General features: G+C 46.1%; 2 protein-coding genes and 2 pseudogenes across 5 annotated transcripts in view; 1 reads left to right on the forward strand and 3 right to left on the reverse strand.

Moving 5' to 3' along the window:
- LOC132216086 (zinc finger protein 883-like) overlaps positions 1–23,103 on the reverse strand; it is a 681,654-nt gene that overhangs the window by 596,353 nt on the left and 62,198 nt on the right. For 3 of the 4 annotated variants that reach the window (XM_059665166.1, XM_059665165.1, XM_059665167.1), the window contains one exon: positions 20,657–21,253. The exons of the other annotated variant lie outside the window; for it this stretch is intronic. In XM_059665166.1, the coding sequence (XP_059521149.1) occupies positions 21,123–21,253 (131 nt within the window). In that variant the 3' untranslated portion in view covers positions 20,657–21,122. Of the gene's footprint in view, positions 1–20,656; positions 21,254–23,103 lie in introns of those variants that run through there. 4 annotated transcript variants of the gene reach the window in all.
- On the forward strand, positions 6,361–7,069 carry LOC132216151 (dynein light chain Tctex-type 1-like). The gene has a single exon (XM_059665263.1). The coding sequence runs from the start codon at positions 6,391–6,393 to the stop codon at positions 6,730–6,732; it is 342 nt and encodes a 113-aa protein (XP_059521246.1). The 5' UTR covers positions 6,361–6,390; the 3' UTR covers positions 6,733–7,069.
- On the reverse strand, positions 9,204–12,759 carry LOC132216144 (eukaryotic translation initiation factor 4E type 2-like; annotated as a pseudogene).
- On the reverse strand, positions 13,523–18,763 carry LOC132216156 (dnaJ homolog subfamily A member 1-like; annotated as a pseudogene).

Consider the following 23,103-nt stretch of genomic DNA (forward strand, 5'->3'; position numbering starts at 1 on the left):
GCCCTGACCGGGAATCGAACCGTGACTTCCTGTTTTTAGGTCGACGTTCAACCTCTGAGTCACACCACTGGGCTGGATTGCAGTCTTGGTTCTCCTACGTTAATGTATATCCAAAAAGACTCAACTGCTGGACACCTGCACGGCTCTGCCCTGATCATCACCTACCTGGACCCCTGTAACAATTTCCGAGCTGCCTCCTCCCATGGCCCCCAGTGCCAGTTCTCAGCACAGCAGACAGAGGGCGGTCCTGTGAAAGGGGGTGCTCCGGTCATGTCATTCACTTTGGCTGACAGGCCCCCCCGTCCTACCATGACCTGGGCACGAGGCCCACTGACCTCATCTCCACTCACCTGGTCCACACACAGGGTCTCCCTGCTCTGTGATGCGCCGGGCACACTCCTGTCCCAGGACCTTTGCACTTGCAGTTCCCTCTGCCTGCAGTGTCCCTCCCCTCACCTTCCTCAGGACTCCCTTCCCAGAGAGGCCTACTCAGGCCATTCTATCTAACACCACACCTCCAACTCCGCCCCCCCCCCCCCCGGCTTTCCTGTTTCTCTATATCGGACCCATGACTCCTGGCATATTGTACATTCTAATTCCTTGTTGGTTTCTTGCCTGCATCCCACTGAGAGCCTGTCACCCCCAAAGGACAAGAATTCTTGTCTTTCTTGTGTAGAACCAGGTCATCTTCCATCATAGGGCATTCTGGCTCCTCTCACCTCAAAGAAAGACCATCCTTAAGTGGCCACTAAGGCAACCATGATGCACTTCAACTCCACTCCATCATCTGTAGACCTTCCCTCATCGGTCCCTGCTCACACTCTGCCCTCCCACAGCACACTGCACTCATGCTGCCACAGCCACCTGCTTTCCATGCCTTGATGGTGCCAATCCCCTGCCCGTGTGGGGGGCCTTCAAACTCCCTGTTCCTTCCTCCTAGAACACTCCCCCCAGGGGGTTCCCAGGGCCACCTCCTCTCACAACTCGGATGGCACCTTCTTCCCGCCACCACTGGGTCAGTCACCCACCAGCTCTCCCACTTGCCTCATTTCACTGGCATCGCGGTAGCTATAGGAACTGCAATCCTCTCACTGCTTCGCAGGCTTTGTCGAACTTGCCCTTTTCTGGAACATGGTCCTGGGAGGGCAGTGCTGTGCTGTCCATTCTGCCCGCCACCCAATCCAGCACCGGAGATCTCCATGCACGTCTGGTTCCCGGATGCTGGGTGCCAGTCGGACAGGGTCAGGCTGGGCTCAGGACTTCATCAGGTGCCCCGCCAGGCAAGTGGTTGGGAGACAAGTCGCACCTGGGAAGGAAGTGTCTGCCATTGAGATCCAGGTTTTGTGTGGGGTTTCTGGCAGGAAGGCTCTCTTTGGGGACAGCCCCTCTGACTCAGGACATCAAGGTATGCAGTGAAGACTCACAGGAACCCAGGCCAACCCAGGAGCGCCGCACCCAAGCCTCCTGCTGCCCAGGACAAGACGAGCCACCATGACCATCCATACCAGGGGTGGGAACCTTTCTCCTGCCAACAGCTGTTTGGCTATTTCTTTTTTTAATTTTTATTTTTTTTATTTTAATATATTTTATTGATTTTTTACAGAGAGGAAGGCAGAGGGAGAGAGTTAGAAACATTGATGAGAGATAAACATCAATCAGCTGCCTCCTGCACACTCCCTACTGGGGATGTGCCCGCAACCAAGGTACATGCCCTTGACCGGAATCGAACCTGGGACCCTTGAGTCTGCAGGCTGACACTCTATCCACTGAGCCAAACGGGTTAGGGCTGTTTGGCTATTTCTAACATAATTCTCAGGTCATACAAAATCACCAACTTAAATATCAGCCTGCTGTGTGTGGTTAAATACTTCATTAACTTACCCCTAATGCCATGGCAGGAGCAGACCAAATAGCATTCCCCACCCCTGCTCTAACCCCGAGTCCAGCACAGGCCCAGGGGAAGAGGCAGGGCTGGAGGGTACGGCCGCAGGCCGGTCCTGCCTTCCCATGACTCTGGCCTCAGCTCCGGAAGCTCCTGGACAGCCGCCTGCCCTCTCCTCCCCTGGACCTCCAGGCACACCTGGTCTTCACCATAAAACCAGTATGCAAATCACTGAGATGTCACGTGCTTTCCTTATACTGACTTCAAGATTCGTGTTTTACAACTCAGCCCCAGAGCACGGCTTACAGAACAGTGTGTGCACCCTCCCTCCCAGGAGACACCTCCGTGGAGGGAGAAGACCTAAGACCTCATAGTTCTATTTCACTTAACATCTAAGAGATTCATCTTTGCAAATGCTTAACATGCGATTAGTACCTGCATCCTTGCATAGCGCGTTTATTATCAGGTCAATTCTCTTGTAAGGGTTGCACATATTTTTTTCAAGTATGTTTTTACTGATTTTTAGAAAGGAATAGGGATAGAAACATCGATGTCTGCTTTCTGCACGCCTCCTACTGGGGATGGAGCCCCAAACCCAGCCAGGCATGTGCCCTGACCAAGAATCAAACTGTGGCTCAACCACTGAGCCACGCCAGCTGGGACATATGCTGCCAGCAGGGTGTCATGAGAACTAAGCCCTCATGTACTTGCTGGTGTGCACCTGTTAGGACCCATTGCACGAGTGCCTGGTTTAGTGGGTGAACCTGATAGGGGCAGAAATAGAATACTGGGGACCAACTATAAGTATAAGAAATGTGGCCGAAACCGGTTTGGCTCAGTGGATAGAGCGTCGGCCTGCGGACTGAGAGGTCCCGGGTTCGATTCCGGTCAAGGGCATGTACCTGGGTTGCGGGCACATCCCCGGTGGGAGATGTGCAGGAGGCAGCTGATCGATGTTTCTCTCTCATCAATGTTTCTAACTCTCTCTCTCTCTCTCCCTTTCTCTCTGTAAAAAATCAATAAAATATATTTTAAAAAAAAAGAAAAAAAAGAAATGTGGGTCATGCTGTTAACTGTGATTTTGTTAAGGCAGGCACATTCTCACCTGGCTGGGAGATGCACTCCATCCTCCCCCTCAGGGAGCGGCCTATTATCCTGGAAAGATTAGCAGCCTTGTTGCAGGAACCAGAATCACCAGCCTTTTGAAGACCGGCAGCCCTTTGCTTATCCCTAAGCCCTTTCAAGACTCCCAGCCCTTTGCATACCCACAGGCCTTTGCAAATCTCCAGCCCCCATTACCTGTCAACTTCCCCTTTGGCTACTTCCCCATGTAACCTCTGCCCTTCTACCCAGTATAAGCAGCGGGCTTATGGTGGGGGCAGAGCGGGTGGACGCCCTGCTGCTCTTCATGCTGCCAGCAGGACTGGAATATACACTCATGTGATTCAATCCTGTCCCTGCTTAGCTGGCTCAGGTAGTGACAGGCAGCCTAGTGCCCTTGATTGTCCGGTTACATAATCTGGCAACTCTGGTGGGACACAAGGGGTGGGGGTGGGGCCTCTAGGGGATCCTGCTTGCTGCCTGGACTGGGGTCCCCGGAGCTGAAGCCTGGACTCTTCTTATTTGCAGCGCTGCCGGGAATTTTCCTGTTTCGAGTCCCAGCGCAGCCTCAGCAATCCCCGTTGTCTCGCTTAAAACCTAAGTCTTGCCCTAGCTGGTTTGGCTCGGTGGATGGAGTGCTGGCCTGCGGACTGGAGGGTCCCGGGTTCGATTCCGGTCAAGGGCACATGCCTGAGTTGCGGGGTCGATCCCCAGGGCGGGACATGCAGGAGGTGGCCAAGCGATGACTCTCTCATCACTGATGTTTCTCTCTCTCCCTCTCCTTTCCTCTCTGAAATCAATAGGAAATACGTTAAACACACACACACAAAACCTAAGTTAAATAGAGCGTTCTGGTGTTCTGTAATGGGGGAAGCGCGTTGTCTGTTGTCCACCCCGTCTGGGGTGAGCCTGACCAGCTCCCGGTGGCAAGCGGCCTCTCACGGTCCTGGTCTCCGCACCGGAGCCCGACCCGCGGGGTGCAGGGCCCTGGGGTCTGTCATGGGGTGGGTTGTCTGGGCTGAGCCTGACCAGCTCCCGGTGGCAAGCGGCCTCTCACGGTCCCCCGGCTGCTCACCTTGGCCGCCCGCTGCCCACTGTGGGCCCTTGTAAACGCTGTGCATCAGGGTGGTCTTCGCCTGGTGGCACTGCCTGTCGTCTTGCTTAAGCTGTTCACGGATGGGTGCTGGGCGGCCCCTGGGTGCTGGGCTCCTCACGCTTCCTGCCGGTGGGAAAGGAAACGGCGTTCACCTACACGCTCGGCCTCCCTCTGACTCCCAACTGCGGACGAGGGCAGCGGAGCGGAGCTCTGGTCGGTGGGCGCCTGTAAATGCCGTGAGAGCGTCGCTTGGCCGTCTGGTTCGATTTGTTTGTTAAAGACGGGGCAGCGCTGGGCACCGCTGGCCACGGGGCGGGGCGGCAGGAAGCGTGCCTCTGGGTCACCTCCGCGGGGCAGGAAGAGCGAGCTGCGGGCCGACGAGGGCGCGTCCTGCTCCGTTCGGGCGGCGGGTCCGGGGTCCCGGGCGGGCGGGGGGCGGGAGCGGAGGAGCGAGGGGGCTTTCCCACGGGGTTTAGTGAACACGGGCCGCCCTACCAGCGCCGGGTCCAGGTTCTCAAAGGCGGATGCTGTGCAGGGGGGTTCCCGGCGGGCACCAGTGAAAACGCGTCTCCCACGTTGCGCCCGGCGGCCTCGCACCCTGAGGACCCGCCTCGTTCCTCACGCCCGAGCAGGACGCCCTGGCGCGACCGACGCGGAGCGTGAAGCCAGATTCTCCTCAGCACAAAACTCCCGCTCCCGACACGCCGTTTTTTGTGCGCAATGAGCGAGGCCCCGCCGCTCGCGAGACCCACCGACGGGCCCTATCCTGCAAGAGCCACAGCGCCCCTCCTCCTATCACGTGACGAGCAGCTCTCGTTCCCTCCCGAGGCGCGGCTTCGGCGCACGCACGCACGCGCAGTGACGTCAGTTTCTGGCGGCGGCGGCGACGCGGGGTCGTGTTTCCGCTTGACGCCACAGACGCGTGTGGGCACGCGCGCGCGCTCCGCTCCCAGGCGCCGCGGGATCCTGGCCGCCACCGCCACGCTGGCGAACTCCGGGGTGGCGCGGAAGCGGCTGCTCAAACAGGAAGACGTGACCAAAGTGGAATTGGAGACCAGCAAGGAAGTGGACGTGATGCCCACGTTCGACGTCTCTCACTCGGTCTAACCTGCCGCCATTGAATCCATGATACAAAGTTCATGTCACAAAACAGACACTCACACTTAAGAGCATCTGCTTCTGATGCCACCCGGAAGTGTCAGCTCTGCCTGGGCTGCGGTGTGGCTAAGATGGCCAAGAGACGCCAGCACCGGTTTGGCTCAGTGGACAGAGCGCTGGCCTGCGGACTGAAGGGTCCCAGGTTCGATTCCGGTCAAGGGCATGTACCTTGGTTGCGGGCACATCCCCAGTGGGGGGCGTGCAGGAGGCAGCTGATCTATGTTTCTCTCTCATCGATGTTTCTAACTCTCTATCCCTGTCCCTTCCTCTCTGTAAAAAATCAATAAAATATATTTTAAAAAAAAGATGGCCAAGAGACATGTGAAAAAACGCTCAAAGCGGCTAATCATCAGAGAAATGCAAATTAAATCAACAATTGGGTGTCACCCCACCACTGTCAGAATGGCTGCCATCAGCAAATAAACAAACGACAATTGCTGGGGAGGATGTGGAAAAAAGGGAACCCAGTTCACTGCTGGTGGCAATGCAAACTGCTACAGCCATTATGGAAATCAGTTTGGTGTTTTTGCAAAAAAACAGAGAGGGGGGAATGAGGAAGGAAATCTCTGGGATTAAAAAGTAAAATAATAATAATAATAATAATAATAGATTTATTTAAAAATGTTCTCCAATAGTTAAGAGTTAATATTTAACACAACAACAATAATAATTGTAGCTCTGAGGTCTTCTATGTTTGGAGATTGTGCCCTTAGGAGTCTGTAAAAAAGGAAATTTAACTCAACCTGCAGGACAGAATTAAATATCAGCGCTAAAACTTAAAACTCCTCAGGACAACCTAGAGAAAAAGTTTTGGAGGTTTGTTTTGGACAGAATTTTCTGAATGTGACACCAACCACCACACAAAATAGAAAAAATAAACAGTCCGCACTGCAACAAATAAAAATAGCGTCTTCACTGCACAACAGCAGTCAACAAAATGAAATGAAAGGCAATCTAGAGAACAGAAGAAACTACTTGCAAACCATATGAAAGAATCCCTTGGAGATATTGTGGGTTCGGCTCTGATCAGCACAATAAAGCGAATATTGCGATCTAGACAGAAATTCACACAAATAGTTGGAGGTCCGTGAATACTAAACTGCAGGCTAATAACAATGCAGTGGAGGGCGGCGGAGGCGACGCGCCGGGGAAGATGGAAGACTACCAGACTGCGGAAGAGACCACTTTTGTTGTTGACGAAGTGAGCAACATTGTGAAAGAGGCTATAGAAAGTGCCATCGGTGGCAACGCCTATCAGCACAGCAAAGTCAATCAGTGGACCACAAATGTCGTAGAACAAACTTTAAGCCAACTCACCAAGCTGGGAAAACCATTCAAATACATTGTGACCTGTATAATTATGCAGAAGAACGGAGCAGGACTACACAGGGCGAGTTCTTGCTTCTGGGACAGCTCTACTGACGGGAGCTGCACCGTGCGATGGGAGAATAAGACCATGTACTGCATCGTCAGCGCCTTCGGACTGTCCATCTGACTGACCACCTCATCCCCCCAGGCTCTTTCTCCTCTGTCTCAACATTTCTCTCCGATCTTCTAACCACCAGCCATGAATTCAGTGAACGGCTTTCCCGCTCTTTGTTTTCGGTGGCACTCTCAACATGCAGAGAAAACCCAAATGACCGCACTGTCCTGTGATCAGCACACCCTCAATCACGGATCGTTCTTGGGCAGTCGGAACCTGGACTGCCACGTGTCCGCACTCTGAATATCTCTGTTCAAAGGTGCTAAACACTCAACCTGATAGTGTGAACCTTTCTCTACTCTCTGAAATCATTCAAACACACTAATTTTTCCATACTTTGTACTTTGGTTAGAATAAATTATTCCAATTTAATAAAAAAAAAAAAACAACAATGCAGTGACTCTGCCTCAAAAGCAACACCACTGCAGTCTCCTAGATCCTGCCTCCAAGACAAAGCCAATGGTGGATTTGTTCTTCACCTCTAAGTCCCCACACCAGGTCCCGGGGACTTTTGTCACAGCCCAGATCCTCAGGGAACTTCAGAAGCAAGTCACCCCTGTCCTCTCTGCCCTGCACCTGCTGTGTCCTCAGAAGACACAACACTCCTCTCTCCCCTCCACCTTCCTCACGGTCCTCCACGCGGGACTGAGCTGCAGGACGGGACAGGCGCCCTCCCCAGGCTGTGGTGTCTGTGTGAGGAGGCGGTGAGGGCCTGGGGGACTCAACTCACCTCAGCCCGTCTCCTCAGCGGGGGCGCCGCAATTGCACTTGGTGGGCAGAACCGGGCGGGAGCAGCGGGAGTAGAAGCCGCTGCAGGAATGGCGGTCCCGGTCCCGGCCCTGGAGTGGGTCCGGGTGGCAACTCTGAGCTTCAATCCCACGTGCGAGCTGTGAGCACCACTGGAGGCTCCACCATGGGCTGTGAGGCGGGGAGCACCACTCTCCAGCCTTCTCCACGGGACTGTGCGACCAGGAAATCCTAAGCTCATGAGACAGAAACCTGAGACAAAACCCCGCCAGGTGGACTATGAGTCTCGCACTACAGAAGTGAGCAAATGGACATGCCTTCTCTGAGCCCCCATTGGCTCAGCCTGGGGGCGTGCCATGAGTGACCTTCTGGGTAATGTAGTTTCTCCGCTCCAAGTCCAGGATCTGGTATTTCCCAGTTGACTCCAGGAGTGCATTTAGGGGCAAACAGCCCAAAATACACCAAGTATAACTAAGTGTCCTCTAGCGCCTTCAGTGGAGGTGATGTCTGGGGCAAGTTTCTTTCTCAAGCACGTGCGCGGCTGGTTTTGCATATCTTTCTCACAGGACCTGCTCTTTCTGAATGGCAGGCATTGTTTCTTCATTCATGACTTTTGGCATGTGTCTCCTTCAGGCCAAATGTAGCTGGAGGAGGTTGCTCAAGTCTCTAACTGCCTTAACCTGCCTCCATTGAATCCATTATACAAAGTTCATGTCACAAAACAGACACTCATACTTAAGAGCATCTGCTTCTGATGCCATCCAATGTGTCAGCTCTGCCTGGGCTGCAGTGAGGATAAGATGGCCAAGAGACAAGTGAAAAAATGCTCAAAGTGACTGATCATCAGAGAGATGCAAATTAAAGCAACAATTAGGTATCACCTCACCACTGTCAGAATGGCTGCCATCAGCAAATAAACAAAGCACAAGTGCTGGGGAGGAGGTGGAAAAAAGGGAACCCAGATCACTGCTGGTGGGAATGCAAACTGCTACAGCCATTATGGACATCAGTTTGCAGTTTTTGCAAAAAATTCAGTATGGAACTGCCATTTGATCCAGTGATTCTACTTCTAGGAATATATCCTAAGAAACCTGAAACAATCAAGTAGACAGTATGCACCCCTCTGTTCATAGAAGCACAATTTACAATAGGAAAGGTCTGGAAGCTGCCTAGGTACCCATCAGTAGATGAGTGGACAAAAAACAGTGATATATTTACACCATGGAATACTGTGCAGCAGTAAAAAAAAAAAAAAAAAAAAAAAAAAAATCTCCTACCCTGTCACACAGTATGGAGGGACCTGGAGAGCATCAAGCTACGTGAAATCAGTCAGTCAGAGAAAGACAGTATCACTTGATCGCACTCACATTAGGAATCTAATGAACAAGAAACTGATGGAGTGGATTCAGAGACATGGAAGCATGGAAATTACTGCAGAATCTCAGAGGGAAAGTGGGGAAGGGTAAACAGTAATGTCCTCAGGTAAGGATTAAAAACACGTGCACGCACACAATAAAAACAAAGTCTCCTGAGCCTTGAGTATTTTCTTCTGTTCTCTGAAAGCAAGGGGAAAGCTCTAGCTTGCTGGGTCCTGGGTCTGCTCTACATTTGTGTTTATAAATATGTCTTCTGTCAGTTGTGTCCCTGGAAATGCTGATACTCCTCCATGTAATGTTCTCCTGCTTCACATGAGTCAATCGCTTTTGGTGGTGTTGTAAGAAAATGTGCAAACCTGTGGAGACTTTTTCTAAGTTTATTTTACGGAAGTTAGCAATATTTCCCAGGAAGCAAAATAACAATAGATTGTGTAATGCTCGGGAGAATGGCAGTTTTACACCTTTTTTATACATTAGTATCAAAGGAAAAGACATAAGGGGGTTACATGAAATTCACTGGGGATAAATTAGAGTGGGGGGAATGAGGAGGGAAATCTCTGTGATTAAATTAAAAATTTTAAAAAAATAGACAAAAACTTCTTTTTAAAATGTTCTCCAACAGTTCACACTTAATATTTGACACAACAACAATAATAATTGTGGACCTTAGGTCTTCGGTGTTTGGAGATTGTGCCCTTAGGAGTCTGTAAAAAAGGAAATTTTCCAGAAAACCCAAAGATATGTATTCTAAATCCAAAAAGACAATAGACACGCTCAATAAGGTAAAGATTGAACTTTGCAAAGAAACAAACAAACAAAAAAAAGGAGGCTAGGGCATAACTACCCCTGTGACTTGCTTTTCCTTAAAAAGTTTTAACTTCAAACCATCATAGGTGGTTACTTTTGGCCTGAGTCTGTAGGATTCACCATGTGATGCCAGGCTACCTGAGCTTGCTATATTTACTATGCCATCATTTTTGTCCATACTGTGGTGTTAAAACCTATGGGGTCAGGAGAAAAATCACTGAGTGCTGTAATTTCTTTGGGACCCATTGCTGACATCCTCCTGAACACAATGTCCCAGTTCTGCTGGTGTCCCTTTATTTGGTCTCCTAGAAGTATTCATTCTTCAGGTCAATAAAGCCTTAGGTTCTAAAGTGGTCAAGGTATTTGTAAGGACAAGGAAAAGGTCTTCCTGTTTCTTTTCTGTGACTTTCCACAATTTATGAGAAGCACTTGCTAATTAAACCCCAAAATTACTGGCTCCTCTAATTCAAAAGCTCCTCTGTTCAAACTGCAGAACAAGATAAGCTACTTTTTTTTATACGTTACCACCATTTATTAAGTGCTCTCAGCTGTTGTAGTAGCTGCTGTGTGTCAGCCTGTTCTTAAAACATAAAATGCTCTTCCATTTCCTCTTGTCCAGGACAGAAGAATCTTCCAGGTAGCACGCCAACGGAACAAGAGACTCCAATGATGCCAGCTTCAATGATGGTGCCATCCAGAGAGGGAGAAGGTCATGGCACATTCAACCGCGGCTTCCAGAGGTTTTGAAAAAGGAGCCTTTGGGAGCCCAGCCTGCCTGGCATTTTGATGCCGTCGGTGTGGGTTTTATATTCCATAATGGCGTTGGGAGGTAGATTAAGCACTCGTTAAAGCGTATCCCCGATTTGGGCGGTGGTTGCTTGGTCGCTGGCAGTCTTATTCCATATTGAAATAATGTCCTCCTGAAACCAGACAGAGACTACAGCCCCACAGTCCTCCCCAACCATGAACTGTACCCCCAACATGGCCAGGATGAGATCCTCCCAGCAACGCGATGCCAAGCCCTTCCGCAGCTGAATAATCCACTTGCCATGATTTTTATTTGCATCATCAGAAGAAAAGGTGCCGATCTGTTTGATATACTGTTCAGAGCTCTGTGAGCTGGTGGGAAGGCAGGGGGTTCTCCTGGAGTACCAGAAAGTGTAGTTGTACTGCAAGGATGCTCGGCTGGTCCCAGGACAACAGCCTTCCTCTTGCTGCTGCTCTGACTTTTGTCCCATTCCATTTTTTCCTTCTCACCATCTTTCTTTGTGCTGTTTTACTTCATTCTGATCATGGTCACCACTGTCTTCATCTTTCAATGCGACAAACTTGTTCATCCTCTCGCTGTCGCCACTGCCTCGATAAGCTACTTTTAAGGCTAAATTCTTACATACCCTTCCTGTCTTTGGTGTAAACTTGGGGAGCTGACTTCATTTCTCTGACACTGAACTTTTTCAGCAATTTGACATGGGACGCACCACAATGAGACCGGAGTGGCACAGCACCTGCCTCCCTGCAGCAGAGTCAGCAGCTTTTTATAGGTCCCATTTCTCACTAAAATGCACCCAAAGACAGGTGCTTTTGGGCATTGGGGGAGTGAGAAGCTCCTGCCTGGGAATGTCTCTGCAGGGAGTGGCTGAAGTTGCTGGAGCCAAGGCAGGCTGCAGGCACAGCTGCGTTACACAAGTGGACACCTTACCACTGGACCTTCCGCAATAGCTCTGGCATGGGGACATACCTCATACTTGTTTTTCACAGGAGGAAACTGACTTAGACCAGCAGAAGGGGTTATGGCATTGTAAGTCTCAGTGATAACAGAGAATTGAAAATTCAAATCTAGGATGCCTGATCCAGGGCAAAGGGTGTCTGATCACTGCTCATTTACTTCCTGCTGCATTGGCTTTGGGACTCTTTAAACACCCTGCCCAACCAGATGCCCTCTGGCCTTCCGGAGAGAAATGTTCCAACGCAAGCACCTCTATGACAGGAGACAAGGAAAATGCAGAAGAGGACAAAGCAAGAGCTTAGTGCAGGATCAGATGACTGGTGTTCTGAAAGCAATGGAGAATGTTAACACTGCAGGTTAAAATTAAAAATGTTCATTGCACAGGGCATAGCATTTAAAAGGTAATGAATCACCCAGCTGGTATGAGCCAGTGCTTGAGCTTCCACCCGTGACAAAGGGTCCTTGGTTAGATTCCCAGTCAGAGCACATGCCCGGATTGTAGGTTCCATCCCCAGTAGTGTGTGGAGGAAGCAGTGACCAATGATCCCCTCTCATCTTTGATGTTTCTTTTCTTTTGTAAGATAATGGATGCAATCTTCTTTAATTTTTAATTGATTTCACAGAGGAAGGGAAAGAGTCAGACAGAAACATCAACAATTAAAGAGAATTAGTGATAAGCTGCCTCCTGCAAGTCCCACCTGGTGATCTAGCAGGGGCTCATGCATGTGCCCTGAGGGAAAATGGAACTGTGATCTCCTGGTTCATAGGTCGACTGAGCCCCCTCGCCTGGCTATCATTGTTTCTCTCTCTCTCTCCACCTCCTTTGGTCTATGTACAATGGTCGGCAAACTCATTATTCAACAGAGCCAAAGAGCAACAGTACTTCCTCAAAATAGACTCGCCCAGGCCAAAAACCTACTTCTGTGCATGGGCCAAGAAGTCTCAATTGCACTGTACGTGCGCGCCCACATATGCTATATTGTGGAAGAGCCACACTCAAGGGGCCAAAGAGCCACATGTGGCTCGCAAGCCGCAGTTTGCCGACCACTGGTCTATGAAATCAATAAAACTATTTTAAAAACCAATTAAATATATTTATCAATATAGTAAAATAAATTAAACTATTTTTAAAATATATTTTTATTGATTTCAGAGAGTAAGGGAGAGGTAGAGAGAGAGAAACATCAATGATGAGAGAATGATTGATTGGCTGCCTCCTGCAATCCCCACATGGATTGAGCCTGCAACCTGGGCACCTGCACTTGACTAGAAGCTCACCCTGGACCTTTCAGTCTGAAGGCTGATGCTCGGTTCACTGAGCCAAACCAGCTAGGGCAATTCAAATATCTTTTTTTTTTAATTATTAAAATATCTCTTAAGGTGCCGGGGTCCAGCCCCAGCGGGTCCAGGGGTCCCCAAAGGTGTGGATGGAGTCGGCGAAGAAGGAATGACATGGAGGCAGCATTCAGTTGATCAGCAGCCTAGCCAGGTTCTGTCCAGGATCTCCAGCGAGGTTCAGTCACCAGGTTCTAGTCAGGCTCTCCTGCCAATCTCCGCAGTCAGGTTCAGTCCAGGATCTTTTGCCATGTTCTCTCGCTAGGTTCTCTCTCTAGGTTCTGAGGCCAGTTTCTGTCCAGGATCTTTGGCCATGTTCTCTCCAGCGAAGTTCTTCTGTCTCTAGAGAACGTTCTGTGTAGGTTCTGTGCCTTGGTTCTGAGTGTAGGTTCTGTGTTGAGTTCTGTCTCTCTTGGTCTTGTCTTCTGAGTTCTGTCTCTTGCTGTCTTGTTGCATCTGTATTTATACCAGTTGATTCCAATCCTATCAATCTCTATTCCAAAGGTTAGGGCGTTTCTTATCTCCATTCCAGGGAGTAAAGATTATGTAGCTTAAGCATGATTGTTCGTAGTTAAAATGATTAATTACCCGCCTAGAACTTAGTTGAGGGGTTTTATTCCCTCCCTAACTTCAGGGGAAAATCCCTACCTGGGGAAACAACCTTTCTCAAAGAGGTGACCTTGGTTAAAACACATAGTGCCAAGAAGGTGAGCAAACATATTAAGAACAGTATGCCATATATGCCAGGTCCCTTGAAACAGCAAGGATAGACCAGCTCCCGGCATTAAGGAAAAAATATTAAGACATATCATCCCAATACAAAAAAAGTTTATTTTTTATAGTAAAAATGCACAAAATGAGTGAAATGCCAACATCCATCTTTGTTGTTCCACAATCCTATTGTTATAGAAAATTGCCAAAACTCATAGCACATTAGGCAGAACATATGATAAGATGTTTTAACAAAGATACAGACTCAACAAGCACACTTCTGAGAAAAGGCTCACCATAAATTCCTAGAAAGAAATACAATCAAACAGTGAAGCAGCACAACAAATATCTGGAAAAAAAAAAAGTTTAAATCAATTATGATTGACTGAACAAACTATTCTCTACGATGTGAAACCCCAAGACACTGCTGAAAAATGTAAAAAGCTGCAATCAGTAAAAGTTTATTTTCTACTTTTAAAGAATAGTAATTTTTTTTAATATGTTTTATTGATTTTTTACAGAGAGGAAGGGAGAGAGACAGAGAGCCAGAAACATCGATCAGCTGCCCCCGGCACATCTCCCATCGGGGATGTGCCTGCAACCAAGGTACATGCCCTTGACCGGAATAGAACCTGGGACCCCTCAGTCCGCAGGCCAACGCTCTATCCACTGAGCCAAACCGGTTTCGGCATTTTTTTTAGAGAGAGAAGGGAGAGGGAGAGAAACATTGATGGAAGACTGCCATATCGGCAAGCCTGCTCCCTGCACACCCACTTCTGTGGATCTAGCCTACAAGCCAAGCACATATCCCCACTGGCAATCATCTCCACAACCCTGTGCTGCATGAGATGATGGCCAAGCACTGAGCCACACTAGCCCTGGTGGTATATTCTGTTTAGATCACAATTTGCTAATGTCCATAAATTTAAACATTCATCTACTCAAAAACCCAGACATGCATTGAAGTTTTGATCAAGGTAAATAACACTTATATACATATGAGAAATTATACAGAAATGTTAGTTAGTACCAGCTTTGTTAGGAAATAACCAAATATTTAAATGGAAAAACTGATGGTGATATATCAATGATAAGAATATCTATCAGAACCCTAACTAGTTTGGCTCAGGGTATACAGTGATGGCCTGTGGACCAAAGGGTCCCAGATTTGATTCCGCTCAAGGGCATGTACCTTGGTTGCAGGCATATCTCCAGTAGGGAAGGTGCAGGAGGCAGCTGATGGACTGAGCGATGTTTCTAACTCTCTACCCATTTCACACCCTCTTTGTAAAATCAATAAAATATATGTATATATATTTTTTAGAGCTTTTATATTTGAGTTTATTCTTCATTGAACTTTTAAAACACTACTATGCTTGAATATTAAAAGAAAAACAATAGCAAGTAGTGAGCATATTATGGTTACAATCCATAACTCATTCACCACTGTATATAAAATGCCAGCAGTGAGTGTTATTCTCTGGCCCCATTAAGAGGTCTGACTCTGAACACCACCCCTAGGTTGATGTTCATCATTCTCATATGCTTCTGCACTGTAATGGCACCATCTTTCTTGATTTGGATCAAAGTCCACCAGTTCTACCTGGTCCATTTCATCAGTCTCTTCTACTTCCTTCCTTTCCGGTAGGAGTTTTTCCAGCAAAGAGAGTTTATCAGGAGAGAGAAAGCCATTGTCAGGAAAGTTTCCCTTAAATTCCACGATTAGGCGACCCTTTTCATATGGTCTACGATTGTCATGCCTTCATTTGATACACACTTGCTATCTCCATGCTTGACAATCTGATGTGGAAGAGAGGTGGTGACTATGTTTCGGTTGTCAAGAGTAGCTATTGGGCCGAAACTGGTTTGGCTAAGTGAATAGAGCATCGGCCTGCGGACTGAAAGGTCCCAGGTTCGATTCTGGTCAAGGGCATGTCCCTGGGTTGTGGGCACATCCCCAGGAGATGTGCAGGAGGCAGCTGATCGATGTTTCTCTCTCATCGATGTTTCTGACTCTCTGTCTCTCTCCCTTCCTCTCTGTAAAAAATCAATAAAATGTATTTTAAAAAAAGGAAAAAAAGAGTAGCTATTGGCTTTTGGAAGCCACACAATGTTTCATCCAGCCGTATGTCCGTACACATGAAAAGGTGTTCTCCTGGTCGAGTGAAAACAGCATGGTCCTTCGGATCTATAACAAGGATAATATCTCCTGGCTCCAGTCCTGGTTCCTGGTCTCCTTCACCATGGAATGTTACCTTCTGGCCATCTTTCATGCCTTTATCAATATGAACTTCTAGAATCTTCTTCTCTCAAACTTCTTCCTTCTGTTATAGATTTTGCCTCTTTCTTTAGGACTGATCCTTTCCCCATGGCCCTGGCACTCCATGCACTCAGACTGAATTTGCTGAACCATTCCAGGGCTGATCTGATGAATGCTTATTTGCATTCCAGTACCTGGCCATTTGGACAGCACACTACAGCTCCTTTCTTACCACCTCGGCCTTCACATTTATCAAAAATCACATGCTTTTCTAGAACTAGTTTTCTCGCCGCACTATTATGTAAGTCTTCTAATGTACGGAGAGCTGATGCACAACTTTTTTAACTCTCCTTTCTCTCTGCTTCCTTCCTCCTCCACCAAAAAACATATCAAAGATGTCCATCGGGGAACCAAAACCACCACCTGCTCCACCTTCCATAAGTGCTTGGTCTCCTCCTTTATCACTATGCATCCCTTTTCTTTGCATCAGAGAGCACTTCGTAAGCGTGAGAAAACTGTTTAAACTTCTCTCCCTTCATTTGGATTCTTATGAAGGTGGTACTTCAAGGCCAGCTTCCTATAAGCCTTTTTCAGTTCTTCCTGGGTGGCACTGGGTTTGACCGCCAAAACATCATAGTAAGTGGTTGCTTTCATTATACTTGACAGCCGGTGAGCAGGCTGAGGCAGGTGTGGAGGAGCTGGAAAGAGCATGTTGCTGTGCGCAGCTGAGGCAGCAGCTGCTCCTCCACCTCACACCAAGCGTTCTGGAAACTTCCCTCAATAAAATATATTATTTTTAAAAAAGAATATCAGAAAAAAAAGTTGAGTTACTAATATAACTTGAATAAATCTACAAGTATTTATGAAAAATCAATTAAAACAAAAAAATAAAGTTCTCTATGAAAATGGAATGTAAATCCATGGAAACTAGGAAAGCTTTGAAGAGCAGGGACACGTTAAAATAGGTCATGAAGCAATTACACAGTGAAACACAGTCAGCATTAGGACTGTAATGATGGTTTCAGTTTCATGCACATATCAAGATTTATGGCCGAATCGGTTTGGCTCAGTGGATAGAGCATCGGCCTGAGGACTGAAGGGTCCCAGGTTCGATTCTGGTCAAGGGCATGTACCTTGGTTGCAGACACATCCCCAGTAGGGGGTGTGCAGGAGACAGCTGATCGATCTCTCTCATCGATGTTTCAAACTCTCTATCCCTCTCCCTTCTCTGTAAAAAATCAATAAAATATATTTTAAAAGAAACTAAAAGCCCTAGCCGGCTTGGCTCAGTGGATAGAGCGTCGGCCTGCGGACTGAAGGGTCCCAGGTTCGATTCTGGCCAAGGGCACATGCCTGGGTTGCGGGCTTGATCCCCAGTAGGGGGTATGCAGGAAGCAGCCAATCAATGATTCTCTGTCATCATTGGTGTTTCTCTCTCTCTCTCCTTCTCCCTTCCTCTCTGAAATCAATAAAGAAATATATTTTTAAAAAAAAAAGATTTATGAAACACTATACTTAACACATGTAACTTCCTCATTACAGCTGTTAAAAATGGTTCAACATAAAAACAAATGTATGTTCATCTATTTTAAAAGAATAGGTTTTGCAAGCCTATATCCATTCCACATTCATATGCCCTCTGGGTGAGAGTTTCATGTCAGTACAAAAAATGTAACAAACAATGAAGAACTTTCACCGAAAGCCACAAAAGAAACATCCTTAGACTAAAGACAGCCTTTGTCTCCATCTTTGTTTTGCTGCCTGAGCGCCAATACCTCTGATGGGAATATCTGAGAAGGTACAAGAGCCACAAAACATCTTGATTATAATGAATGACAATGACTGCTCCACAGAAGATAAACATGCCTGGGCTCCCATGGATATGTGTGCACAGAACTTCTGTAGTCTTTTCCTGAAAACAATTCCTGGATGCACGTTTAGGTGAGGACCATTCCATCTAATGGGCTGCAGTCTCGTCCAACAATAATTAGGTCAGCGTTTCTGTAGTGAAAGGGTTTCCCCAGAATGCCATTGTCCTCAAACCAGTGACCATCACCTGTGAAATTGTAGGCATTAGGGCACATGGCCCTCTGCAAGACCCGGGCAAGACATACCCTTCACATGTATTGGCATTCCTTGCAAACAAGAAAAAAATTCATGCTCCCAGACATACTTGAGGTTGTCACAGCTACCCCCTCTTTGGAGTGATCACTGTGTCTCAAAGCATCCAGACATCACATGAGGATTAGAGAGTCCAGAGTATTTCTTAGGAGAATATGGGAAGCAGTGTAAATTTGCCAAGAACTACTGAGCTAATTTCTGCACCATACTGTTGCCCCAAAGGCAAAAAGTTTTGAGACCCCATAAAAGTTGTTCACCTCATCATGCTTGGAGTGCCCCGACCTTCTTAAAGCTAACCCACACATTAAATAGAACAGCCAAGATTAAAGAAGTCTTGGGAAAAAGCCTTCATTATTGTACAAACAAAAGAGATATGAGACTGGCAGTTCTTCCACTGATGACTGAGGCACTCAATAAATTCATCACTGGCCTGCAGGGAAAGCATTCCCTCCACAACATTATGTTTACTGGGGCCATCTGTAATGAGTCCCATGTGGCAACGCATGACAGGGAAACAAGAACGAACTATGGGCTTGGGTATTCCTCATTTTCTTTAACAAAAAAGACCGCAGTTAGCTTCACTGGGCACATGAGGATGGTGATTGATGCCATTTGTAGGGACCTTATAAGTGGTTTAGGTGAAATACCATCAACAACAGAAATAAGAAGCGACATAGATCTGGCAGGACATCTCTCTATGTTAGAACGTGCAACATAATTACATAGTGTTCCAACATAAAAACAAAGACAACTACAAAAACTCTTATGGGAACTTTACATAATGTAGGTGATTAAATGTATGAGATACAATTCAGAAAAATGAGGATTCACAAATTTTCTTGTACTAATGTTAAGTCCTAACTAAGAAACTACATTTCCTACACATCTCAGAAATGTCTCACATTTGTAATCTTATGCAGAGAGCAAATTTAGAAATTTGGCTGAGAGATACCTCATATTAATTGCACTCATAATGTCTTTCCCCATTGTGAACTCTCTGATGATATAGGAGACCACTTCTGCCATTATAAGATTTTCCACATTCACTGCACTTATAAGGCTTTACTCCTGTATGAAGACTTTGATGATAACGAAGGCCATACTTCCATCTGAAAGATTTTCCACATTCACTGCATTTATAAGGTTTTTCTCGCGTATGGACTTTCTCATGACAATGAAGATTGTACTTACTGTTAAAAGATTTCCCACATTCGCTGCATTTGTAAGGTTTTTCTCGCGTATGGACTTTCTTATGACAACGAAGATTGTGCTTATTGGTAAAAGATTTTTGACATTCACTGCATTGATAAGGCCTTTCTCCAGTATGAATTCTCTGATGATATTGGAAACCTATTCTACTTTTAAAACATTTCCCACATTCAATGCATTTATAAGGCATTTCTCCCGTATGAACTCTCTGATGACGATGAAGGTCAGACTTTCTGGTAAAAGATTTTCCACATTCACTGCATTGATAAGGCTTTTCTCCAGTGTGACCTCTCTGATGATATTGGAGACCATTGCTACTTCTAAAAGATTTCCCACATTCACTGCATTCATAAGGCTTTTCTCCCGTATGAACTCTCTGATGACTGTAAAGGCTGGTCTTCGTGGTAAAAGATTTTCCACATTCACTGCATTGATAAGGCTTTTCTCCTGTGTGAACTCTCTGATGACAATGAAAATCAGGCTTACCGGTAAAAGATTTTCCACATTCAGTGCATTGATAAGGCTTTTCTCCTGTATGAACTCTGTGATGATATTGGAGACCATTGCTACTTTTCAAAGATTTTCCACATTCACTGCATTGATAAGGCTTTTCGCCAGTGTGAACTCTCTGATGATATTGGAGACTACTGAAACTTTGAAAACATTTTCCACATTCACTGCATATAAAAGAATTTTCTCCCATATGAACTCTCCGATGACGATGAAGGACGGTCTTCGTAGTAAAAGATTTTCCACATTCGGTGCATTGATAAGGCTTTTCTCCTGTATGAACTCTCTGATGAGAATGAAGGGCGGTCTTATAGGTAAAAGATTTTCCACATTCACTGCATTGATAAGGCTTTTCGCCAGTGTGAACTCTCTGATGATATTGGAGACCACTGAAACTTCGAAAACATTTTCTACATTCACTGCATATAAAAGGATTTTCTCCTGTATGAACTCTCCGATGACGATGAAGGACGGTCTTCGTAGTAAAAGATTTTCCACATTCGGTGCATTGATAAGGCTTTTCTCCTGTATGAACTCTCTGATGAGAATGAAGGGCGGCCTTATAGGTAAAAGATTTTCCACATTCAGTGCATTGGTAAGGCTTTTTTCCACTGTGAACTCTCTGATGATATTGAAGAACACTGCTCCTTGTAAACGACTTTCCACATTCACTGCATTTATAAGGTTTTTCTCCTGTATGAACTCTCTGATGACAATGAAGGGCAGTCTTATAGGTAAAAGATTTCCCACATTCATTACATTGATAAGGCTTTTCACCAATGTGAACACTCCGATGATATTGGAGACCATTGCCACTTCTAAAAGATTTTCCACATTCACTGCAGTTATAAGGTTTTTCTCCTGTATGAACTCTCTGATGACGACGAAGGACGGTTTTAGTGGTAAAAGATTTTTGACATTCACTGCATTGATGAGGCTTTTCTCCAGTGTGAACTCTCTGATGATGTTGGAGACCTTTTCTACCTTTAAAAGATTTTCCACAATCACTGATTTTATAAGGCTTTTCTCCTGTATGAACTCTCTGATGATAACGAAGGGTAGTGCTACTGGTAAAAGATTTTCCACATTCACTGCATTTATAAGGCTTTTCTCCAGTGTGAACTCTCTGTTGAAAATGAAAACCAGAAAATTTGGTAAAATATTTACCACATTAACAGCACACACAACAACCACTTCCAAAATGGACACCTTTTTGCTGAATACATGTGTGGGAGCAACTAATGTCTTTCTTACTTTCTTTTCTGCAGAAACAATTTTTTCTCCTTTCAATCGCCAGCTCATGCATAAAAATAGCATTTGGGCTGTCCCTGGTCTGAGTAGCCTTTAGGTGGAGATGTCCTGACCCATTAAGGACAACCTGCCCAACATCCCTGCATGTGAAATGTACTGGGACACATTGAACTTCCAGCTGTTTGCAAGTAACAGCATTTCCACACCTCTAATGAAAGTCTTCTCTCTCACATGCTGCTGGTGAAATTTTGCACACAAAGAAAAACTTTTTGCATATGCCCCACAGCTCAACAGTATCTTCTGTATTGTGCTCCCTGCAGCTTCATCATGTGGAAAATGTTTCCCAAGACTAGCCCACAACTTTCACAGGGTGACTCTTCTGTGAAGACAAGGGTAAATTTGGATTCCTTGCCTGTGACAATCTTGCAGAAACTTTTTGTTCAGTTACAATCTCCACATTCTCTTCTCCACAGCAGCAACCTGAACAAAAGGAAACGTAGGTGAAGTGCATGTTGACCTGACAAAAACAGAGTATCTTCAACACAGATGTTTCTCTGTCATGACTAGACATGACTCCCTACAATGATTTTCAAGACGAGTGAGTCAGACTCTCAGGAAATGGCTGTTATATATAACATGGCCCAAAAGGTCACTGGATGAGGAAAATATCACCAAGAGAGGACAGAAGCATAGGCTGGCACAAAAAGAAGAGAGGCAGGGTCTGCTCGTTATTACTCCACAAACGGCTTCCTTTAGGACCTTTCATGCGGCGATATGAGTCTGTGTAGAATAATTCCAATGTGTTCAAAACCATAAATGATCAATCAAATTAGAACATGTGATGTTCAACGCCAATATAATAATACATGTGCACTCTAAGGCCTAAAGGCATGGAACAGTATTGGAGTGCAATAAAGCGAGATGTGTGAAAGAGGTAGAGGTGCAAAGTTTAGAGAGGTTAAGGTTATTCATGAGCTGGGAATCCGAGTAGAATTATCAGTATTAAAACTGAAAAGTGTCAACATTAAGCAAGAAGAAGTAGAATTGGTTGAGGAGTGGGCAATGGTAAGACAACATTGTTGAAAAAAATGGGTTCCTAGTTATAAATGTAACAAAGCCCAGGCATGAAAACTGCCCCCACAGCCCTTCACCAAGGGAAGACTGCTTCAGGGTCTAGGAGCGCCTGTCATTGATAAAGTCATGTTTCTCCTGTGATGCACAAAGGATTCTCCCTCTCAAATCCCAGTTGAGCCACTGCATGGGATAAATGATGCAAATCTTAAAAGAAAAACTAAAAAGATGGATGGTCAGCACTGTGGTAGAACAACAAAGCACAAAAGAGATCACAGACAAAAGAGCTATGAGAGTGACATCAGCAAGATGGCAGAATGAGAGATAGAGAATCTTTCCCCATCCCAGAGTAAGTAGACAGCTATCCATGAGAAAAAAATCCCACAGGAAATTGGAATAAGAGTACCATGAAGACAAACAATAATACAGAATACCAAATAAGGACAACTGCATAGATAGGATGACAGGAAACTGGGTGAGGAAGCACATTTGAGAATACTTAAGGTCAAAAACAAGGGTTAATAATAACTAACGAACTGACTAAGTAAATAAATAAATACAGTAACGGTCAGCTCTAGCTGGTTTACTCAGTGGATAGAGTGTCAGCCCGGGGACCGAAAGGTCCTAGGTTCCATTCCAGTCAAGGTCACAGGCTGAAGTTTGTTGTGGGTTCAGTTCCAGTAAGGGGTCATGCAGGAGGTAGCTGACCAGTGATACTCTCTCATCATTAATGTTTCCCTCTCTCTTTGTCTCTCTTTCTCTGTCTCCCTCCCTCTGAGAAATCAATAAAAATGTATTAAAACAAAAGGGTTAGCCCTAGCTGGTTTAGCTCAGTGGATACAGCATCAGCTTTTAGACTGAAGGGTCCCAGGTTCCATTCTGGGCAAAGGCACATGACCGGGTTGTAGGCTCCGTCCCCGTTGGGGGGCGTTCAGGAGGCAGCCAAACAATGATTCTCTCTCATCATTGATGTTTCTATCTCTCACTCTCTCTCCCTTCTGAAATCAATAAAAATATATTTTAATAAATAAATAAAAATAAAGGGTTAGCGTTACCACTATCAGCCACTGTGCTTCTATTCTCATTGATCCTAGTGGCCTGTTCTCTAAAAAACTGGAAATTTTTTTATTTTAAACACCACAGAATGCCCTGGTCAGTGTGGCTCAGTTGGATGGAGCATCCTCCAGTGTATCAAAGGGTGGAGGGTTCCAATCTCAGTTAGAGCACATATCAGAATGAGGTTTTCATATCCGGTTTGC

The sequence above is a fragment of the Myotis daubentonii genome, chromosome 15 (genome assembly GCF_963259705.1).
Source record: "Myotis daubentonii chromosome 15, mMyoDau2.1, whole genome shotgun sequence".
NCBI lineage: Eukaryota > Metazoa > Chordata > Mammalia > Chiroptera > Vespertilionidae > Myotis > Myotis daubentonii.